At 40.5% G+C, this 19,799-nt stretch overlaps 2 protein-coding genes and 1 long non-coding RNA gene across 3 annotated transcripts; 1 reads left to right on the forward strand and 2 right to left on the reverse strand.

Moving 5' to 3' along the window:
• Positions 1-4,157: 4,157 nt before the first annotated feature.
• LOC115580425 (NAD-dependent protein deacetylase sirtuin-3-like) lies at positions 4,158-9,208 on the reverse strand. Its single transcript, XM_030414735.1, has 8 exons — positions 8,726-9,208; positions 8,595-8,646; positions 7,553-7,735; positions 7,230-7,462; positions 7,041-7,141; positions 5,871-6,032; positions 5,303-5,512; positions 4,158-5,079 (listed from the first exon to the last, which is right to left on the reverse strand). Exons 1-8 carry the CDS (start codon positions 8,823-8,825, stop codon positions 5,056-5,058), a joined length of 1,065 nt encoding a protein of 354 aa, XP_030270595.1. The 5' UTR covers positions 8,826-9,208; the 3' UTR covers positions 4,158-5,055.
• Positions 9,209-9,212: 4 nt separating this feature from the next.
• Positions 9,213-14,870, forward strand: LOC115580423 (26S proteasome non-ATPase regulatory subunit 13-like). The gene is made up of 13 exons (XM_030414733.1): positions 9,213-9,439; positions 10,283-10,361; positions 11,094-11,128; positions 11,226-11,281; positions 11,377-11,420; positions 11,911-11,997; positions 12,392-12,563; positions 12,676-12,755; positions 12,844-12,969; positions 13,280-13,342; positions 13,566-13,646; positions 13,853-13,969; positions 14,538-14,870. The coding sequence occupies exons 1-13, from the start codon at positions 9,339-9,341 to the stop codon at positions 14,631-14,633; spliced, it is 1,137 nt and encodes a 378-aa protein (XP_030270593.1). The 5' UTR covers positions 9,213-9,338; the 3' UTR covers positions 14,634-14,870.
• Positions 14,871-15,698: 828 nt separating this feature from the next.
• On the reverse strand, positions 15,699-19,799 carry LOC115580427 (uncharacterized). The gene is made up of 2 exons (XR_003983859.1): positions 19,670-19,799; positions 15,699-15,858 (listed from the first exon to the last, which is right to left on the reverse strand). It is a non-coding gene; the product is annotated as an uncharacterized LOC115580427 (long non-coding RNA).

Consider the following 19,799-nt stretch of genomic DNA (forward strand, 5'->3'; position numbering starts at 1 on the left):
AACTTTTGCTGCAGACATTTAAGTTTCTCAGTAAGAAGTCAGTGAGACAAACACTGTTTACACATTTTATGTAAAAAGAAATGAGCAAATGTGCGTGATATGATAACGTAAAGTGAGATATTATTATAACAGAATGATTTAAGATATGATTTTTTAAGTAATAATGCAAAATATAGGTCCTTATAACGTGAAATATTTCCTGTTATATCATCACAGTAACACATCTGTCGGTTACAAGAATTTCCAGCTGTGAATTTTGTGATTTGTATTATTTTTGATACTTGAAACGCTCGTTATGATATTACCTGTTTGTCATTTTATTTTGGAAAAACTTACTTTCATGAGTGTTTATGATGTTGAATAATAGGAAACTGCATTGAAGTGAAGCATCTCCAGATTGTGTCTTGGTAACAACATTAGTTATTTTCCTCCTGTCGAGTTTTGTGTAAAAGTTGTTTTTATGTTTTGAAGCAGAAAGTATTCTGGACTGCAGGATGGCTTAAATTTGAGTGATATTGTCCTTTAAGCCTTTACTGCCTGTCACCACAGTGTGTATGTTTGGTTACTGACTGTGCCTACTGTTCGCCATATCCACGTTTTATGTGGAAACCTTTCTAATAAAGTGTCTCATGTATCTCAATGTTCTCGTGGCCTTCAGCTCAGTTTGTCGAACTGTTTTATTCAGCGATGACTTCATGTTCTTCAGACGCCGCAGCAGACAGACGGGATGTCAGGTGTGAGTTTAGTTTTCTAAATTCAGTCTCCATTTCCACACGGAGAGACTGCGAGACGCCGTGAGCTCCTGAGCACGAGCGTGTGAAAGGCCGACACCTCGACGACACGACGCAGGCAGCGGCTGCGCTGCCGTTTTGTGCGTTAATATAATTTATGCTTCTCTGTGTTTTCATTTTGTGTCTCCTTATGTTTATTTATCTGTCTATGTAGTTTCTTTGCGTCTCTTTGTGGTTGTTTTGTCTCTCTTGTTTATTGTGTCTTATTTCATGTCTCTGTGGTTGCTTTGTCTCTTTGTAGTTGTTCCATGTCTCTGTGGTTGCTTTGTCTCTTTGTAGTTGTTCCATGTCTCTGTGGTTGCTTTGTCTCTTTGTAGTTGTTCCATGTCTCTGTGGTTGCTTTGTCTCTTTGTAGTTGTTCCATGTCTCTGTGGTTGCTTTGTCTCTTTGTAGTTGTTCCATGTCTCTGTGGTTGCTTTGTCTCTTTGTAGTTGTTCCATTTCTCTGTTGTTGCTTTAAGTCTCTTTGTAGTTGTTCCATGTCTCTATGGTTGCTTTGTCACTTTGTAGTTGTTCCATGTCTCTGTAGTTGCTTTAAGTCTCTTTGTAGTTCTTCCATGTCTCTGTGGTTGCTTTGTCTCTTTGTAGTTGTTCCATGTCTCTGTGGTTGCTTTGTCTCTTTGTAGTTGTTCCATGTCTCTGTGGTTGCTTTGTCTCTTTGTAGTTGTTCCATTTCTCTGTAGTTGCTTTAAGTCTCTTTGTAGTTGTTCCATGTCTCTATGGTTGCTTTGTCTCTTTGTAGTTGTTCCATGTCTCTGTAGTTGCTTTAAGTCTCTTTGTAGTTCTTCCATGTCTCTGTGGTTGCTTTGTCTCTTTGTAGTTGTTCCATGTCTCTGTGGTTGCTTTGTCTCTTTGTAGTTGTTCCATGTCTCTGTGGTTGCTTTGTCTCTTTGTAGTTGTTCCATGTCTCTGTGGTTGCTTTGTCTCTTTGTAGTTGTTCCATGTCTCTGTGGTTGCTTTGTCTCTTTGTAGTTGTTTCATGTCTCTGTGGTTGCTTTGTCTCTTTGTAGTTGTTTCATGTCTCTGTGGTTGCTTTGTCTCTTTGTAGTACTTTTGCCTCTCTAAAGTTGTTTTGGGTCTCTTTTTGCATAAATTATGTCCCTTCATTGTCACTTTTTGTAGTCACTGGCCATGGCTTTGTTGTCATTTTGTGTCTCTGAAGTCATTTTGTGTCTCTTTGAAGTCATTTTGTGTCTCTGAAGTCATTTTGTGTCTCTGAAGTCATTTTGTGTCTCTTTGAAGTCATTTTGTGTCTCTGAAGTCATTTTGTGTCTCTTTGAAGTCATTTTGTGTCTCTTTGTTGTCTATTTGTCTTTTTTATAGTCCTTCTAAAGCAGTTTTGTCTTCTGTTTCGTGCTCCAGGTGTAGCAGGACTCTCAGGTGCTGCTGAACTGCACATTTTGTCCCAGACTTCAGAACTGACTCCTGTCTAAAGTTTCCTCCCACAGGAGCTCCACACTGACAGTCCTCACTGTAGATATCAGACTGAACTCTATGGTAAATAATGCACAGCCTGGTCCCCGCGGGGCCCCCCAGGGGTCTTCAGACCCCTCAGACGTGTGCCTGATAGACCTGTTAGTCATCCATTCATGCCTTTCAGAAGCCATGTAGTGCAGGGCTTCTGTCTCCCTCAGATAGTCAGCGACAAAGGACCAACATCAATGCTGCCGCATTAAAATGGGATTGATGAAGCTGAAAAAACTTTCTACCACAGTGAGACGATACACACTGAACAGGCCCCCGACTGAGATGTGCAAATTGGACATTAACACAGTCTGCTGCCTTCTCAACATCTTTTTCATCCGCTGTCTGTCTGTCTACTCTTGTATAGAGTCTCTTGTTCAGCTTCTTGTCCTTGATGACAAAAGACTGGTTTTGTCATATGAACGAACTATTTCTGATCAGAACAAGAAAACTGTCTCGGTGAACAGCGTCAGTATATCAAGAAATAACACGATCAGTGCTTCGTGATCTGCCATGTTGGAGTTTCGGTTGGATTTAACCAAAGTCCCCCGTGAAATGAGTTGTTCAGGAGAGAACTGCAGCACTGTGTTACTGTGAAATGTTTTCTGGATTACAAACTTCACCAGAGTGTCTCTGTACAGTTTTTGTGTGTGTCTCCTTTTTATGTAATTTATGTCCCTCTGTTGTCATGTTGCATGTGTTTGAGATGTTGTGTTCTTTGTAGTCATTTTGTGTCTCTTTGTCATCATTTTGTGTCTTTGTCATTTTGTGTCTTTTTACAGTCATTTTGTGTCTCTTTGTAGTCATTTTGTGTCTCATTGTAGTCATTTTGTGTCTCTTTGTAGTCATTTTGTGTCTCATTGTAGTCATTTTGTGTCTTTTAACAGTCATTTTGTGTCTCTTTGTAGTCATGTTGTGTCTTTACAGTCATTTTGTGTCTCTTTGTAGTCATTTTGTGTCTTTACAGTCATTTTGTGTCTCTTTGTAGTCATTTTGTGTCTCATTGTAGTCATTTTGTGTCTTTTAACAGTCATTTTGTGTCTCTTTGTAGTCATGTTTTGTCTTTACAGTCATTTTGTGTCTTTTAACAGTCATTTTGTGTCTCTTTGTAGTCATTTTGTGTCTCTTTATAGTCATTTTGTGTCTTTTTACAGTCATTTTGTGTCTCTTTGTTGTCATTTTGTGTCTCTTTGTAGTCATTTTGTGTCTTTGTTCACATTCTGTGTCTCTTTGTCATTTTGTATCTCTTTGTAGTCATTTTGTGTCTTTGTTCACATTTTGCGTCTTTGTTGTCATTTTGTGTCTCTTAACAGTCATTCTGTGTCTCTTTTTAGTCATTCTGTGTCTCTTTGTGGTCATTTTGTGTCTTCCACCCATGCTGATGACATTCCATCAGCATGGGTGTAATTAGACAACTAACTAAAACCTAATTTTTGGGTGAACTGTTAAGAATTGTTGTCCTTTAAGAGGCACCTTCATAAAAAGTGTCAAAACAGACGGATCTCGTATTTATTGCAAAAACAAACGTGTGTCAGCTGGAAGTCGTCGTCAGCGTCGCCTTCATGAGAGTGAAGCTGTAGATGATATTAACAAGATGTGATGAAACCATCTCTTGGTACAGAGACGTCAGCAGCTCTCTGAAAACACTTCTTTTTTTTTCTTTTTACAGAAGGGAGAGGAGGGAGAGGTGAAAATTGGAGCTGGGTGTGAGAGTTTAAAATACTGATGAAGGTGCTGAATATGATAAAAACCTGTAATAAGCTGCAGAACTCTGAACACCACGAGGCACGATGACGTCACTCGCTCTCAGCTGGAAATACTGATAGAACTTGCGAGGATACCGACACAAGTAGTACAACTTTTGCCTCCAACATGCAGTAGAGTGGAAGACTGAAGACTGAAGTAATGAAACATATTAGTGATTGACTTTATTGATCACTGAGATTTCTTTCTCCTCAACAACATCCTGAACTCTGCTTCAGCTTCAAGCATCCTAAAACCTCTCAGAGGACTCAGTCACGCTACACGTTGTCCTCTGGCTCCCTCTGCTGACCAAAGACGTGACATGATGCTGTCGCCAAATCTCATGTAAGAACAACACTGAACATGAACACACACACACACACACACACACACACACACACAGTCCTGCTGCCACAAATACTCACAACAGCACCAAATGTTGATAAATCCGCTGCTGAAAATAGTCCCTGACAGAGACACTATTTACTAAATCATCACCTGTGCAAATTCACCAACAGTTTTATTGCAGCACTCCTGACATTCAGCATCAGACTTCAGCTTGTATTACACATTATAATAATAAAGATATTAAATTCCACTGAAACCAGTGATTCTTCAGTGAATCTCAGTGGGATTCATTTCTGAATCGTCATTAGAAAACAAAGGCCATCATGAAGGTCGTTGTTGCATTTCTTTCATACAGATTTGACACATTTGAGAAAATTAGAGGCTCATAAATAAAATATAATATTCAAAATCTTTCTTTTTGGCTCAAGTTAGTCGACCAGCTGCACAAGAACATCTACTGTTCAACTATTTTTACCACTAAAAGCTTCTGTCGTTTGATTTTCCCCCCACTTCATCACTCACCGGCAATTTAGTGATATTTTACTGACAAAAAGTTCTGTTTTACTGTATTTCCAGTGGAGCAGTTCCCTTTTCTGGCCTCAGCTAGCAACCTCAGTAAAACCTTGTGCACAAAAGTCTCACATTGTTGGTGTTTTCATTACTGGGTGCAGTGAATAAAGTCAAACTTCCAGCGTGATGCAGTGAAATGTTCACTCTTCTGTCTTTGTGGCAGCCTGCAGATGAAAGTACAAACAACAACATAAGTGACGAAGCTCCACAGTTAGATCACAGACACTGAGGACAAGTTAATACAGTTAGAAATCAGGAAATCTAAATTAAACACATGCATGTAGTTACATAGTTTTGATGGGAACCACTAAGAGTTTTTCTTGTGTGTACTGTCGCCCTGATGAATACTGAAACCTAAGAACAGAACAGATGAGAACACAAACCCACTTTCTCAGCACCGGCCGCCATCAGAGCGTCCAGCTCCTGAGTCCAGCCGAGAGCGTCGACCAGAGCCTGCACGCCGCCCACCACGTCCCCCAGCTGCACGACGTCCTGAGGCCGGCGGCGCCAGGCGAACGGCCCCACCAGGTCCCTGTTGATGAGCAGACGAGGGACGGAGCCGCGAACAGCTCCTGCCAGGCTGGCGAAGGGCTCCACCTGCAGAGCAGAGAGTCGACGACAGCGGCTGATTTATAAACAATTCTCTTTTTGGTTTGTTGCCATTATTAAAGAGTTTACAGCTTAAACTCTGTTGATCATGAGTTCAACACTATTAGGAACTTCAGGGGTTTTAGGTGGGACTCAGAATAGTTTCATAACAACTTATGAATAGAGGTGACAGAATCTCATCCAGCTGTAATAAACATTCATATCGTAGCTAAATATCAACATTATAAAGTACAACTTTTTGACTATAAATACAAATAAGTATAAAGTTAAAAACATTGACTTTAAAAATTAAATCTTCACACATTGTTTCATGTTTCAGGGACATGATGAAGTCTGAAGCGCTCACCTCCAGCGACGTTCCCATGACGATCAGCAGGTCGGCCAGCGGGAAGTCTGTCAGGTACTTGAAGAAGTGACGTGGAAGCTCCTCTCCGAAAAACACGATGTCGGGCTTGACGACGCCCGTACAGGTGGGACACTTCGGGACCGTCCCGCTCATCACATCTGGCTGATGACACGCGGAAATTAGACGAATAAGACTTTTTAGATTCATATTAAAAGTGAGCCAGTAAAGTTTTAACCGAAGTGAAGTTTTATCTGACTTTTAACTACAAATTCAAACAGTCTTCAGCAGAACAACGAGATACAACGAGGGACAGCAAGCAAATCATATATCTGACATAGGAAACTTGGAGCTTAATATATAAAAATATTTTTGTATGAATGACAAATACTTTCAATAAGCACATACGGAGCAAAGAAATATAAGTAAATGTGTAGAGTTACAAATGCTGGGCTCAAAAATATCACTTAAAACGAGGAGATGCAGCGTTTCCTATAAAGATTCACAGGAGTCGTTGCATCGCAGTCGGACAAAACAACATTCACAAACTCATCTGATGTGAAACTCGTTTCTTATGTTCACAGGGGATCAGTGGAGTGAGGAATTACTTTACTTTTAACAAGACAATCAGTGAATCTCGTCACAATAAAGACAAATGGCTAAAATCTGACAATCTGCCAGTGAAAATTAATTATTCAACTTGTTCCTGCAGTCGAATCTTTTAGCGGATGATGTGCAGAGTTTGACACTAAAAGGCTGTTTTCACATTTATTGATAAAAGTGTCAGTTTTCTCTTTAAATCTGGAGTGGAGCCACGATTTGTGACAAGTGTTGTGTAGAAAAAGTGATGCCAAATGAACAAGGAGGCTCAGCTAATTAAGAGTTTGTCACAGACAGTGTTTCCAGAAGTTTACCAAGTTCCTTCTAACTCAACAACTCACAAAATCGAGTGATTTTATAATGAAGTCTGGGGAAGTTGCAAACCTTCTCATACTGAAATTACGTACTTGAAATTGTTGTTAATAAATATAATATATAAAATGACTTGTCACTCACGATTCATAATGACGTCATTATACAGACTGACTCCTGCGTCCCTGATAAGAGACGTCTTGTGTCCAGCAGTTAAACTTGTGATATTTAAAATATTTGCATATTCATATATAAACTCACTCGCAGCTCCTCTCCCTTGTAGTTCTTCCGGCAGACGGTGCAGGTGGCCGTGGCAAATGTACCGTGAGCCTCCACCAACATCTCAGGAGGAATTCCTGCCACTTACCACACACACAGACAATAAAGTATGATGACAGTAACATTTTTAGAAAGGCTGCCAAAAGAAGCTAGAAGATATAAAACACATACATCTTTCCAGCCCGTCGATGTTCTGCGTGTACATCCTGAGCAGCTGCTTCTTCTCGTGCAGCAGTCGCACAAAATAATGAGTCAGGTTGGGCTGATAGTTCCCCGGGTACAGCTCTTTGGCCAGCGCGAAGAACGGATTAGGGTTGTGACGGAAAAAGCCGATCTCGAATATGGCCTCGGCGTACGGCAGGTCGTACTGCTGCAGGTTGTCATAGAGACCGCTGCCTGGAGACCTGTGAGAGGAGATGACGTGCTGACAGATCCTCAGGACGCACCTGATAGTTCATAACACACGTTAATAAAATCATATCTGACCTTTGTACCTGAAATCTGGGATGCCACTCGGCGTGCTGATCCCGGCTCCAGCCATCACCACCACCCTCTTAAACTGCCGCTCTCTGATGTTCTTGGCGACGTCCTCCAGAGTCTGCTGCTCCTCGTCTGCACCGCCACCGCCACGGGAGAAAAGCCCCCGAGCCCCGATCCACCGGGGAGAGTGTGTTTGTCTGAGAGGGTGCAAAACAGACATGAAGATATTTCTGAGCAAGAAGAGTTCGTTCTGAGATGAGCATACATATTTGTTTTGTTTTAGTTTCAGTAAAAGTGTCACAGCCTCACTCCAATCACCTGTATCTCTACTACTCCACATCAAGTCTTACTGCTGCTTGACTTATTCATTTACAGATGCTACAGGTATAAAAATGTACTGAACTCTATTAAGCTAATGATCAATTAAAAGAAAAGTAGCTGGCAACAGTTTTGATAATTGTTTTCATTCCTTTTCTTTAGAAGAAAAATGCCCAAACTCTGGTTTCTGCCTCTCAAATGTGAATGTTTTGTGCATTTTCGAGACTTCTGCAATCGTAAAAGAATATCTTTGGACAGCTGGTCACCTTTGGAGGTTTTGTGGAACTGTGATAACCATCTTTCAAATGCTGATATAAAGTCAGGTGAAGTGTCGCAGTCCACAAAACATTTCTGGAGCTTCGCAGCAAAACAGAGCTGTGAGCTTTCTGCTATACAACTGAGACCGAAGAGCATGAATGTATTTGAAAAGATGTTATACACTGTGTGCTCCCATTACAGACTGGAATCAGATATCTCATTCCTCAAGTATGCACAGCTTAACTGATTGTGAAGTGCAATTAAAAGTGCAGGATTGCAAGTTTCCACTGGGATACATGACAGATGAATATCACAAAGTAGGTGACGTGTGCCCTTAAAATCCATGTTGGATTAATCTGCATGTAAAATACACTGCTGCTTACAGACAATGAACATTAGCTTGATTTAAGCCATTTTTATGTGACCCAAATGTTCAGTGACATTGATGCATGAGCAAGTGTGTCTCTGATGGTGGAGTACCTGCACAGAGCTGCTGCACCTGGAGCTGGACACACACTCCTTTGACTCAAGCCTAAAAAAAAAAACAAGGCACAATTACTCACTTCTTCTCACTGTCCCTTCTTTATTTCCGCTCTCTAATGTTCACTAACCGTTCACAGAGAGCGTCCTGCTGGCTGTCCAACACACACTGCGGTACACACAGCCCAGTCTGACAGGTGACATGACAGAGGAGCTCACTGAAGGAGCCATTTCACAGCTGTGACCTCAAAATAAAGCACCTGCAGCAGATTCCTGAACACAGACTGGAGCTGTTAACACATTTTATCCACATTAAATCAGATAAACTGATGTCTGCCTGCCTGCTCAGATGTGTTGTTGTCGTCCTTTGACCTCCTTATGACGAGGACAGCAGTACCGTAATGTACGATGTAGCCCGACTTTAGCTACACAGAAATAGCCCTATTGTTAGCTACCAAGCCTGGTTCCATAATGAGTTTAATTTAATTAATGTATTAATGAAAAACAAACCACAGGGTCTAACACACAGAGCGTGTAGCAGTCAAGAAATCAACATTCCTGAGCAAGAAAATTTTAGCTAACATTAGCTAGAAGTTTTAGAAACGCCCCCTTTATTTCCCATCATCCTTTGCGCTCAGCAGCCGAAGCAGCAGACTCACAACACTGAAGGCGACTTGACGTTAGCTGAAAATTCAACAACACTCATCAGTTCCGAATAAAACTCCACTTCAGTTCGTCGCCACAATGAAAGATGTTACCGGGTACCTCAAACAACAGCAGAGCAACAGCTCCACGCCGGAGATGGCGGCGGAGTGGCACATGTTGGAGGAATTTTACAACAAAAGGTGAGAAGCCGTGCATGTCTGCTAGCTTAGCTGCTAACGCTAGGCTAGCTGACGTTAGCTAGCTCATTCATTGGAAGTGCACGCTGAGTCATGGCCGGAGCTAGCGTTAGCTGAGGGTTGGCTAATGTTAGCCGCAAGTTTCTTCTTTAAGATCAGAGCGGATACTTGGTTTCTTTTATCAGTTTTAACATGTAAATACTTCATACTTCAGGAGACTAATTTAATTGGGTTGATGTCTTGAACCCAGCACCAGAAATGTGCTTGTGGAAGACAAAGTTTAGAAATCTGTCACAAGTTTTCCTAGCTGTTGGTGCTAGCTTGGATGCTATGGATGAGTCAGTGCACGGCAAGAACAGTTAAATGTAGTATAGTGCTGCTTTGTAAGTGCACATCACGATTTAGGTTAACTGTAAATAAGGCACTTTAAAGAATAATGTGTGAAAGTTCCTCTGTAATAAAGTTGTCTGTCATTAATTAGCATGACTTAATGGAAAAAGAAAGTGCTTATATGGCTCAACAAACAGCACAGAGACCCAGAGTATTCAGTAAAACTAGGGTTGGACATATTAACATGAACACCTTTTAGGATCAACAGTTACTAATGAATATATTTTATTCCATTTGGACCTTTTGTCTGTTTTTGTTTTACAACATTGGCACAAATTAGGTGTTACAGTTTGGATATCAGCTGATCAAATCATCACCGGACACCCACCAGCCATCACTGTCCATTTGGAGCATTTGTTTACCTTCATCATGTAGTTTTCTAGCAGACAGCTGTAGTGATGTACCGTGTTGTTGAGATGAGCTGTGACTATAACAAACACTGTTTTGTATCGACAGATTGTGGCATCAGTTGACTCTGAAGCTGACAGACTTTGTCAAAGATCCTTGCTTCAAAACAGGAGATGGCCTCATACAGGTAACTGCATGACAGGAACACCTTACGTACTTCCACCACAAAGTATGGGAGACCATAAAATACTCATGTATGTATTCGTGTCATCCCAAAGTTTTTTAGCATTATGATCCTGTTCAAAATATTTTCTGATATGTATTTATCACGATGAGGCAAATGCATGAACATTTAAACATAAAATGACGATGAAGCAAAGCACTGTGTTAAATTGGAACAATTGTTCTGTGTGTCATCAGAAACATTGATACTAGTTTGGTTTGTTTTGCAATGACAGCTCACTGTAAACATTCATTTGGGGGCCGTAGTTTGTAGAATGTAAAATTATGTCTGTCTCGTCATTTTTTATCTTTTTTTACATGGTTATAAACGGGGTTGTGACAATACAAAACAATGAACAACACATGCGTAATGCATTGTTGCCAGGCCAAACATCTCTGTATCTCATGCTGGTATAATTATATTTTGATTATCTATGTTCATAAAGCTGCATATTAGCCACTGTGATTGTCTGTTTTGGTCTGTAACAGAAGAAGACATTCAGAAAAGGCGCAACATGAATCCTCTGATGTTAAAGGATCAGTGTCATGTTCACAAAACTAAACTATGTACTGATATAAGAGGCTTTGTGGGATGTAAACTATAAACAATATCAAAATGCTATTTGTTTCCATTGAGATGAAAGTTAAACATTTTGGTATTTTCTGTGATCTAACATAACTTTTTGTTTTCTTAAAGCTTTATGACAATTTCCTCAGCGACTTTGAACACAGGTGAGATAAAAGTCTGACGTCGTAACACCTGCCGGTTCAGTATTTTCTGCTTGTTTGCCTGTTTTAATCATAATTTATTGTTTCTGCTCTCTGTCAGAATCAACCCGTTGTCCCTCATGGAGATTATACTGTATGTCGCCAGACAGATGACAGGTGAGAACAACATAAAGCAGCAAGGAGTGATTCTCAGCAGGAGACAGTTTAGGAGAATATATCACAGTATTTACAAAAAAGTTTTCTGTTTCTAGATCCTAAAGATGCCATCACTTTTCTGGAGAAGACCAAGGAGAAGGTACTTTAACTGATACCACACAGGCTGTGAAATATACACTCAGTAGTTTATTTATTACACCTCATCAAAGTTACTCTGGGCTAACACATGAATTATACCTTTTTATACCATTTTAAATTGAGCCCGTTTAGTTTCTGGTGCTGTTAAATTCTGTTGTATCAGACTGAGATGTGTCTTCAGCACATTTACCTCCCTGTTTATATCAGCATCAGTATATCAGGGTTGGCTCAATATCAAGAATACGTCTCTGTATAACACAAAACAATTAATTAACATTTAAACAAAATATAGCCTTTAATTATCCTAGTAAATTATATTAAACTAAAATTGAAGATGTTAACCTTCATGAAGGGAGAATTATCTGCAGGGTTGTTTTATTGGACTGCTTTAGTTTTAGGTAGGTGTGCATAATAAACTGGCACTTGAGTGTAAATAATGGACTTTTCTAAACTGTATTTCTGATGAAACTTTGTGTCTCTGTCTGTTTCAGGTGAAAAGCAGTGATGAAGCCGTCATTCTCTGCAAGACGTCCATCGGCAGTCTGAAACTGGAGATCAACGACCTTCCTGCCACAAAGGTAAAAGCTCCTAAACTCTTCAATCTGCTGTGACAAAAATAACTCATTCAGTCATAACCAGTTATAACACCTTCTGAGCATCAAGCTGCAGGCAGTGTTCACACTCGACGTGTCTGTGATGCAGAGCTGCAAACACCCACAGCTGTTTGAAAAAAAAAAACAAGAATAGTGAACTTCATCTCACACTTGTGAAATTCCTTTTCCTACTGAAATAACTCAATGGTTGCATCCAAACTCAGGAGAAGAAAACACAACAAGCATTTAAACACCCAGCAGAGATCTCGGCTCTCCCTGATTTGATGAAGCAACTCAAAAACTAGATTGCATCCAAGCATGTAAAGAGTTAAAGCAGTATAAGTAATCATGTATCTCCTTTTTGTCTGTACGCTTTCAGAAACTCATTGAAGACGTCGAGGAAATGCTGAATAACTTGCCCGGCGTGACGTCGGTCCACGGCCGGTTTTACGACCTCTCTAGCAAATATTACCGCATCATCGGGAACCACGCCTCCTACTACAAGGACGCTCTGCGCTACCTCGGCTGTGTGGACATCAAAGATCTTCCAGGTGAGCAGAGGCATGATGGGAAACGACTTCTGGACTTGATTCCAGGCGGATGGAGCTCAGAACATCACCCACTTTAATGTTTCAGTGATTTAACCTGTCGTTTCCTCCACAGAGACGGAGAAGCAGGAGAGGGCGTTCACACTGGGACTGGCTGGACTCTTAGGAGAGGGAGTTTACAACTTCGGAGAGCTGGTGGGATTTTAACTGAAATACACTTTGGTCATCGTGTGTTGTGTAACGTGGTCTGTCAGTGACGACGTCTGCTGTTGTGTCTCTGCAGCTGATGCATCCTGTGCTGGAGTCCCTGAGGAACACAGACAAACAGTGGCTCATTGACACACTATACGCCTTCAATGGAGGCAATGTGGAGAAATTCCAGGGCTTCAAGTCTGCCTGGGGCCAACAGGTGATTAACAACAATTAATAAATCAACTGTAATCAGCATGTGAGGACTAAATCGATGCTACCTGAGGGATTAATGCATCTTTAAATCTCTTCAACAATGGATTTCTGCCCTAAAACAACCCGTTTATGATAAATACAGAAATATCTATAATGCTCACTCTTTTTTATGTGTTCCCATGATGTAATGATTTAGTATTTTGAGTGTAGCAATGTCAGTAACATCAGTATCTGGGACCTGGTCAGAGGATTGTCACCTGGTTCTGTTCTGTTTTTTGGTTGCTGTCTGATGAATCTTTCTCTGTTGGTTGTAGCCGGATCTTGCAACACATGAAGCTAAACTGATGCAGAAGATCCAGCTGCTCTGTGTGATGGAGGTGAGTGAGATCAGCTCACTTTATATCTCTGTACACAGAACACCTTCAGCCCAGTTGTAAATGGATAAATCTCACTGCATATCAACGTATCGTAGACTTTATTGACACCTACTGGCCTGAGATGCATGTTTAAAAGTTCGGGATCTGCCTCATGTTGACTGACGATGTTGTCATGAAGGTTAAAAACAAGAATATTAACTCACTCACTCTCCTTTCCTTCCAGATGACTTTCACTCGGCCTGCAAACCACAGACAGCTCACCTTCACTGAGATCGCTCAGAGTGCCAAAATCCCTGTTAATGAGGTCGGTTGGATTTAATCAGCTCATCAATAAACGTCATTTAAAATCTATGGACTGTGATTAAAATGACTTTAATTACAAGAGAGATTCTTGAATTGAACTTCCTGTTGTAACGTCTGCACAGAGCAGATCTTTGAGCAGTTTTTTACATTTTACTTATCGAAGGTTTTGTTTATGAATCTGAACTGATGTGTGTTTGTCTCCTGCAGGTGGAGCTGCTGGTGATGAAGGCTCTGTCTGTGGGCCTGATCAAAGGTAACATTGATGAGGTGGACCAGAAGGTGCAGATGACCTGGGTGCAGCCCAGAGTGCTGGACCTGCAGCAGGTCAGTCCTCCTTTTGTTTTTACACATTTCAACGGAAGTGATTTTATCTGTTTCTGAAGAGATTTTATCAGCATATTGTTGAAATTGAATCTTTTTACAACTGCTAAATGTCTCATGGATTATGTTGTTACTCCTAACTGGTCTGTTTAAAGCGAGAGCTGCCGTTTCTCACTGTTCAATAATCAAGTAAAGGTATATTTGATCAAATCCCCCGAAACCAAACCAGTTTCTTCACCAACAGCAGCAGGAAATGGATTAAGATTTCTTAATTAAGGAGTGAGACTGTCAGTTTTTCTTCTCTTTGTTGTGAGACCTTAATCTGATCAGAACAGAGTTACACTCTCTTCTCTTGTGGTCGTCCAAGAGTGTGACAGAAGTAAGAAATCACAAACTAACACGGATCACACGTGTGAAAACAAAGCAGACTAAGACAGGTGAAATCTGCTAAACGAGCAAAAAAGAACATTTTGTCCCCTGCTGATCTTCACTCTACCTGCTGATCTTCACTCTACCTGCTGAACTTCACTCTACCTGCTGATCTTCACTCACCTGTCGTTTTCTGTCTCAGATCAAAGGTATGAAGGAGCGTTTGGACTTCTGGTGCGGCGACGTGAAGAACATGGCCATGCTGGTGGAGCAGCAGGCCCACGACATCCTCACCTGAACCAGCTCGCCTTCAGTCCACAGAGGGAAACCTCACTGCTTTACACCTACGTCTGTTTTTGTATTGTTTCTCTTTCTATCCGATGTTCATTCTTCTGTTACCGCCACCGTTTATTACCAACCTGTAAATCACACTGTGGTATTTTACAAATAAGCAATCGGTTGTAACATTTATCCTCAACGTATGGACAGAAAATATTGTCTAAAACATGAATAAAAATAACCAGAAAAAACATCATCATCGTCCTTGACAGTTATTATGTGTACAACTGTTTTGTTTAAAGTGTTCAACTCCAGGCTGTAAATTAAGATTCGTTATGTTGGTTTTAACTCCTCAGCTCACTTCTGGCTCCAGGTCTCTTCTGACAGCATTTACTAGATTTTTCAGAATTTTCATAATCCCCAAAATAATATAATTTATTTATAATATAATAAATAATGAACAATAAATATAAAAATGAGCCTCACCTCAACTAAAGCTGAAAAATAATGTTTTTATATGAATGCATGAGTCATCACAATGTTGTAGTGTTAGCAGAAGTCATACTTAAAAAGTATAGATATGTGTAAAGAATGAAAGAAAGAAGAAAGTCGCCCACACAAATAGTGCTTAAGTAAATTTAAATGTTCTGATGGATCAAAAGTAATTTTCTGGCAATAATGAAGGAAAATATTCAAAATTAAAGCTGCCAGCCACATACAGCGGGCTGTCCACTATGTGGCGCTAGATATCTATCAATTATATGTCATGTTGTTGTGTATGATGTGGAGAAAACAACCTGTAAATCGGATGATGCTAATGGCTGAGTAAGATAGTGCGTCAGTTGCCTTCTTTCAAAAATGTATTATGTGTGAGCAGAGGAACATTTTGAACTTACAGAAACAATAAAGCCCAAACACTATCAGTGCGAGGACCCTAATTATAATATTATCATATGTTTGTGTCTATAAATGTTTATCAAATGTAGTTAAAGCTTTGACACTGAGCGGATGCATTGGACTTCATCACAAGACTCGACACATTCTTTAAAAATCGGGTGAGAAGGATTAAAACCACAACAGAGTGTAATTTATAAAAATAGGTTTATTAAGTAAAGTCAACAGTAATCACTGTCTGAGCAGGTGAAACATGTTGTCATCAGAAGACACTCAGATACTCAGTTTTCCTGTTTCAGGCTCCTGTTGTTGCTCGTCTTGGTGATTCTTTCTTTGGACTCATTCATCACCTGCAGGAAGATAAAGAAGAGCAATGGTAGTTTGATGTCTATGTGGAGGTTTTGTGTGTTTGTGGAGGTTTTGTGTTTGTGGAGGTTTTATATTTTAAGAGGTTTTGTGTTTGTGGAAGTTTTGTGTGTTTGTGGAGGTTTTATATTTTAAGAGGTTTTGTGTTTGTGGAGGTTTAATGTTTTTTGAAGTTTTATGTTTGTGGAGGTTTTGTGTGTTTGTGGAGGTTTTGTGTATATTTGTGGAAGTTTTGTGTGAATTTGTGGAGGTTTGTAGAGATTTTGTGTGTCATTGTGGAGGTTGTATGTATATTTATAGAAATTTTGTTGAGTTTTTGTGCGTATTTATGGTTATTTTGTGTGTCATTATGAAGATTTTTAGTCTTTTTGGGGAGATTTTGAGTGTATTTGTGGAAGTTTTGTGTGTTTTTGTGGAAGTTTTGTGTTTATTTGTGGAGGTTTTGAGTGTATCTGTAAAAAGCATTGAACATGTGTATACACTGAGAGCCTCAACATTAGAACGAGTCACAGGTGAAATAAATAACATGGATCATTGTGTTCCAATGCCATGTTCGGCTGTGAAACCATGAGTCCTAGCATTCATGTGGATGTCTCTTTGACAAACACCAGTCACCCAAACACGGCTGCAGACCGAGTACACCCCCTCATGGCAGCAGCACTCCTTGATGGCAGTGCCCCCCCAGCAGGACAACACACCTGCAACGCTGCAAAAACTGCTCAGGAACGACCCGAGGAACGTGGGAAAGAGCTCAAGGTGTCAACCTGGCCTCCAGATCCCCCAGATCTCAATCCAGCTGAGCTTCCACTGGATGCAGTCAGAGCCAAGAACGATCCACGGGGGCCCCAACATGGATGGGAGTTGGTTCTGACTCATCCCATAGATGCTCAGCTGGATTGGAATCTGGAGAATGAGGAGGCCAGTTTGACACCTTGGGTTCTTTGCCATGAGGGGGTGTAGTTGGTCTGAACGGTGTTTGGGTGGGTGGTGTTTGTCAAAGAGGCTCCACAGAAATGACAGAACTCAAAGTTTCCCAGCAGAACATTTGATTGTAACAAGATGATCAATGCTCACTTCACTTGTTTTAATGTTTCGGCTGAACAGTGGAGATATACATGTTAAATACTTTTCATATTTTGCATAATTTGAGTTTTTATTGATTTTTATTTGAAGCTTATAAAATCAGTCAGCAACATAAATAAATGTTTGAACATTTACATTGATGTAAAATTATTCTGAACCCTCATTAAGGTAGTTTACTTGAGTTCAGTTTTGAGCTACTAACTGTCCCTGAGTATTTACATTTACTGCAACTTCAAACTAATTAAACTATAATAAACTATATTATTCATACTTTCACTGCACTTTGTCTAACAGCTTTAGTTACTAGTTACTTTGCTGATTTTGAGCCTCATTCTCAAGTTGTCAAATAACGCACTTTGTGGGCTATTAACAGGACTCATAGAGAGTCGAGTTGTTAACAGTGAGAAGACTATTATTATTATCATTATACATTTTATTTCAAGATATATTTTATATATATATTTTTGTGTTTATCCAGTAGCTGTAAAAACACTCCTTGAATCCTGTGGGTTTGAGGTGGGGCCTAAGTCTGCTCTGGTTGGTCGGTTCAAACAAGCCTGATAACCAGATTTCCCTGGCAGACCACTTACAACTGGATTGCTGTTTCTGAACTTTAGTGTCTAGAACTCTACAGAGGTGAACTGGTTGTTGTAGCTTACTGCGCTTAACATTGTTTAGCTAACACTGTTAGCCTGAAAAACTTTATACCCCGATGTTTCTTCAGCCAAGCAACAACTCCAAAAGCTTCATAATGCTTATCAAGCACTCTCTGAACACATTTGTACACTCGAGGGGAGATGTGCCTGAACTGAAAACAAATCTTCAATACACTCAGAAGGACGCAGACGAACTAACAACCGCTTGTAGCTATCAGTTCTCTGCACTTCTACTATGAACATGACCACAACAACTGCTTCCAAACAAAAAACATCACCACAGCACAATCGGATCGTTATTAGTGGCCTGCTTGGCAGTGAGGCCGAGGGCCCTGTAACAGCTTTATAATGATCTCTGCTTGGTGTTATCAAGCAGGATGCTGTTGTACACAGTTGCAAAGAAAATTAATTCCTGCAATTGTTTTCATTTTGTTTTCTCACAGAGGTTCAACATTATCTTCAAGCAAAGGCATCGCGTCCATGCTCACTGAACTCAGGTGGAATCGTCATGGACAGATGAGGGCAGAGACCTGAACCGCTTTGTTGGCGTCAACGTTGTTTCTGCAGCAAGACAGCAGCTTCAAAAGTGTATCAAGCAGTCTCTGAACACACAATTGAACACTCAAGTGGGGTGTACATCAACCGAAAGCCTTCAATTCAATCAGAAGGACAAAGACAAACTAACAACCGCTCAAGCAGAACCTAGAGGGGCAACCAAGGGCTGACCTCACTGTGACATCATGGTGGTGTCTGCCAACCACAAGTGTCAGTGTTCAACAACCTGTGAATGAGACTTAACTATCCTCCAGAATCATACTCATATTTATTATTTATTATTCATTAATAACAATACACTGTTTATAATTACATTGTTTATATTTGTACATATTATGTTAATACAATTATATATTCTATTTCTGCTCTGGTTCTTTCTCTTACCATTTTTTATTATATTGGTTTTTTTTTATTATTATTACTGTTTATAGTTATGTTGCACTGATTCTGATTCTGATCACTTACTGATCTCATCTATAAAATATTTAACATGTGTACATGCAACGATCCACCACAAGATTAAAATCAAAGACAGGTAAACTGAATAACATTGATCATCTTGTGACAATGTCACAGTCTGCTGGGAAACCTTGAGTCCCAGCATTCACATGGGCGCCTCTTTGAGAGGCACCACTCACCCAAACATTGTTGCAGACCAAGTGCAGCCGCTCATGTCAAAGACATTCCTCAATGGCAGTGGCCCCTCAGCAGGACAGTGCAGCTGCATCACTGTAAAAAGTGCTCAGGAACCACCCGAGGAACATGACAAAGAGCTCAAAGTGTCAACCTGGCCTCTGAATTCTCCAGATGTCAATCCAACTGGGCGTCCATAGGATGCATCATGAGCCCAGAACGATCCATGGGGGCCCCAACATGGATGGTAATTGGCTCTGGCGCATCCCACAGATGCTCAACTGGTTTGGGATCTGAGGAATTCAAAGTCCAGTTCAACGCCTTGAGTTCTTTGTCAGGTTCATCAGACCATTCCTGAGCTGTTTCTGCAGTGTTGCAGCTGCATTGTCCTGCAGGGGGGGCACTGCTATCAAGGAGTGCTGTTGCCATGAGGGGGGGTACTTGGTCTGCAACGATGTTTGAGTGGATGATACTCGTCAAAGAGGCGTCCACATGAATGCCAGGACTCAAAGGTTCCCAGCAGAACAATTGATTGTAGCAAGATGATCAATGCTCACTTCATCTGTCAGTGTTTCAATGTTTGGCTGATGGTGTATATACATGTTAAATACTTCATATAAAGAGATCAATAACATGCATTTAGTTGTTGTTAACAGCCTTACTGTTTTCCTTGTTATTTCTCCTATTGAAGTTACTTATAAATCACTTGTTTGGCAATTTGGAATCAGAGAGGAACATAAATTAAAGGCAAAGTACATTAGAAAATCTGATAAAAAGGCCTACTGTGACCTTGTTAAAAAGTGTCCCCATTTGTGGGACTAATAAAGGAATTTCTGATTCTGACAGAACCTCCATTGCAGGCACTGACCTTTGTTTGCTCTCTGAGAGACCTCAGAGGTCGCTCCACTTGAAGCTGCTTCTTCGTCAACTTCCTGCACAGTTCTGAACACTGAACTCAGCGCAGGGCTCACGGGAACACAGCAGACAAGTCCCACGTT

The sequence above is a fragment of the Sparus aurata genome, chromosome 4, assembly GCF_900880675.1.
Source record: "Sparus aurata chromosome 4, fSpaAur1.1, whole genome shotgun sequence".
Taxonomy (NCBI): Eukaryota; Metazoa; Chordata; class Actinopteri; order Spariformes; family Sparidae; genus Sparus; species Sparus aurata.

Coding starts and splice junctions, on each gene's coding strand:
- LOC115580425 (XM_030414735.1), bottom strand. CDS start 8,825: ATGGCTCCTTCAGTGAGCTCCTCTGTCATGTCACCTGTCAGACTGGGC. Junction 7,142..7,229: donor CATCGACGGGCTGGAAAGAT/GTATGTGTTTTA, acceptor GTGTGTGGTAAG/TGGCAGGAATTCCTCCTGAG. Junction 5,513..5,870: donor TCATGGGAACGTCGCTGGAG/GTGAGCGCTTCA, acceptor TCTGCTCTGCAG/GTGGAGCCCTTCGCCAGCCT.
- LOC115580423 (XM_030414733.1), top strand. CDS start 9,339: ATGAAAGATGTTACCGGGTACCTCAAACAACAGCAGAGCAACAGCTCC. Junction 12,564..12,675: donor GGACATCAAAGATCTTCCAG/GTGAGCAGAGGC, acceptor TTTCCTCCACAG/AGACGGAGAAGCAGGAGAGG. Junction 12,756..12,843: donor TTTACAACTTCGGAGAGCTG/GTGGGATTTTAA, acceptor GTGTCTCTGCAG/CTGATGCATCCTGTGCTGGA.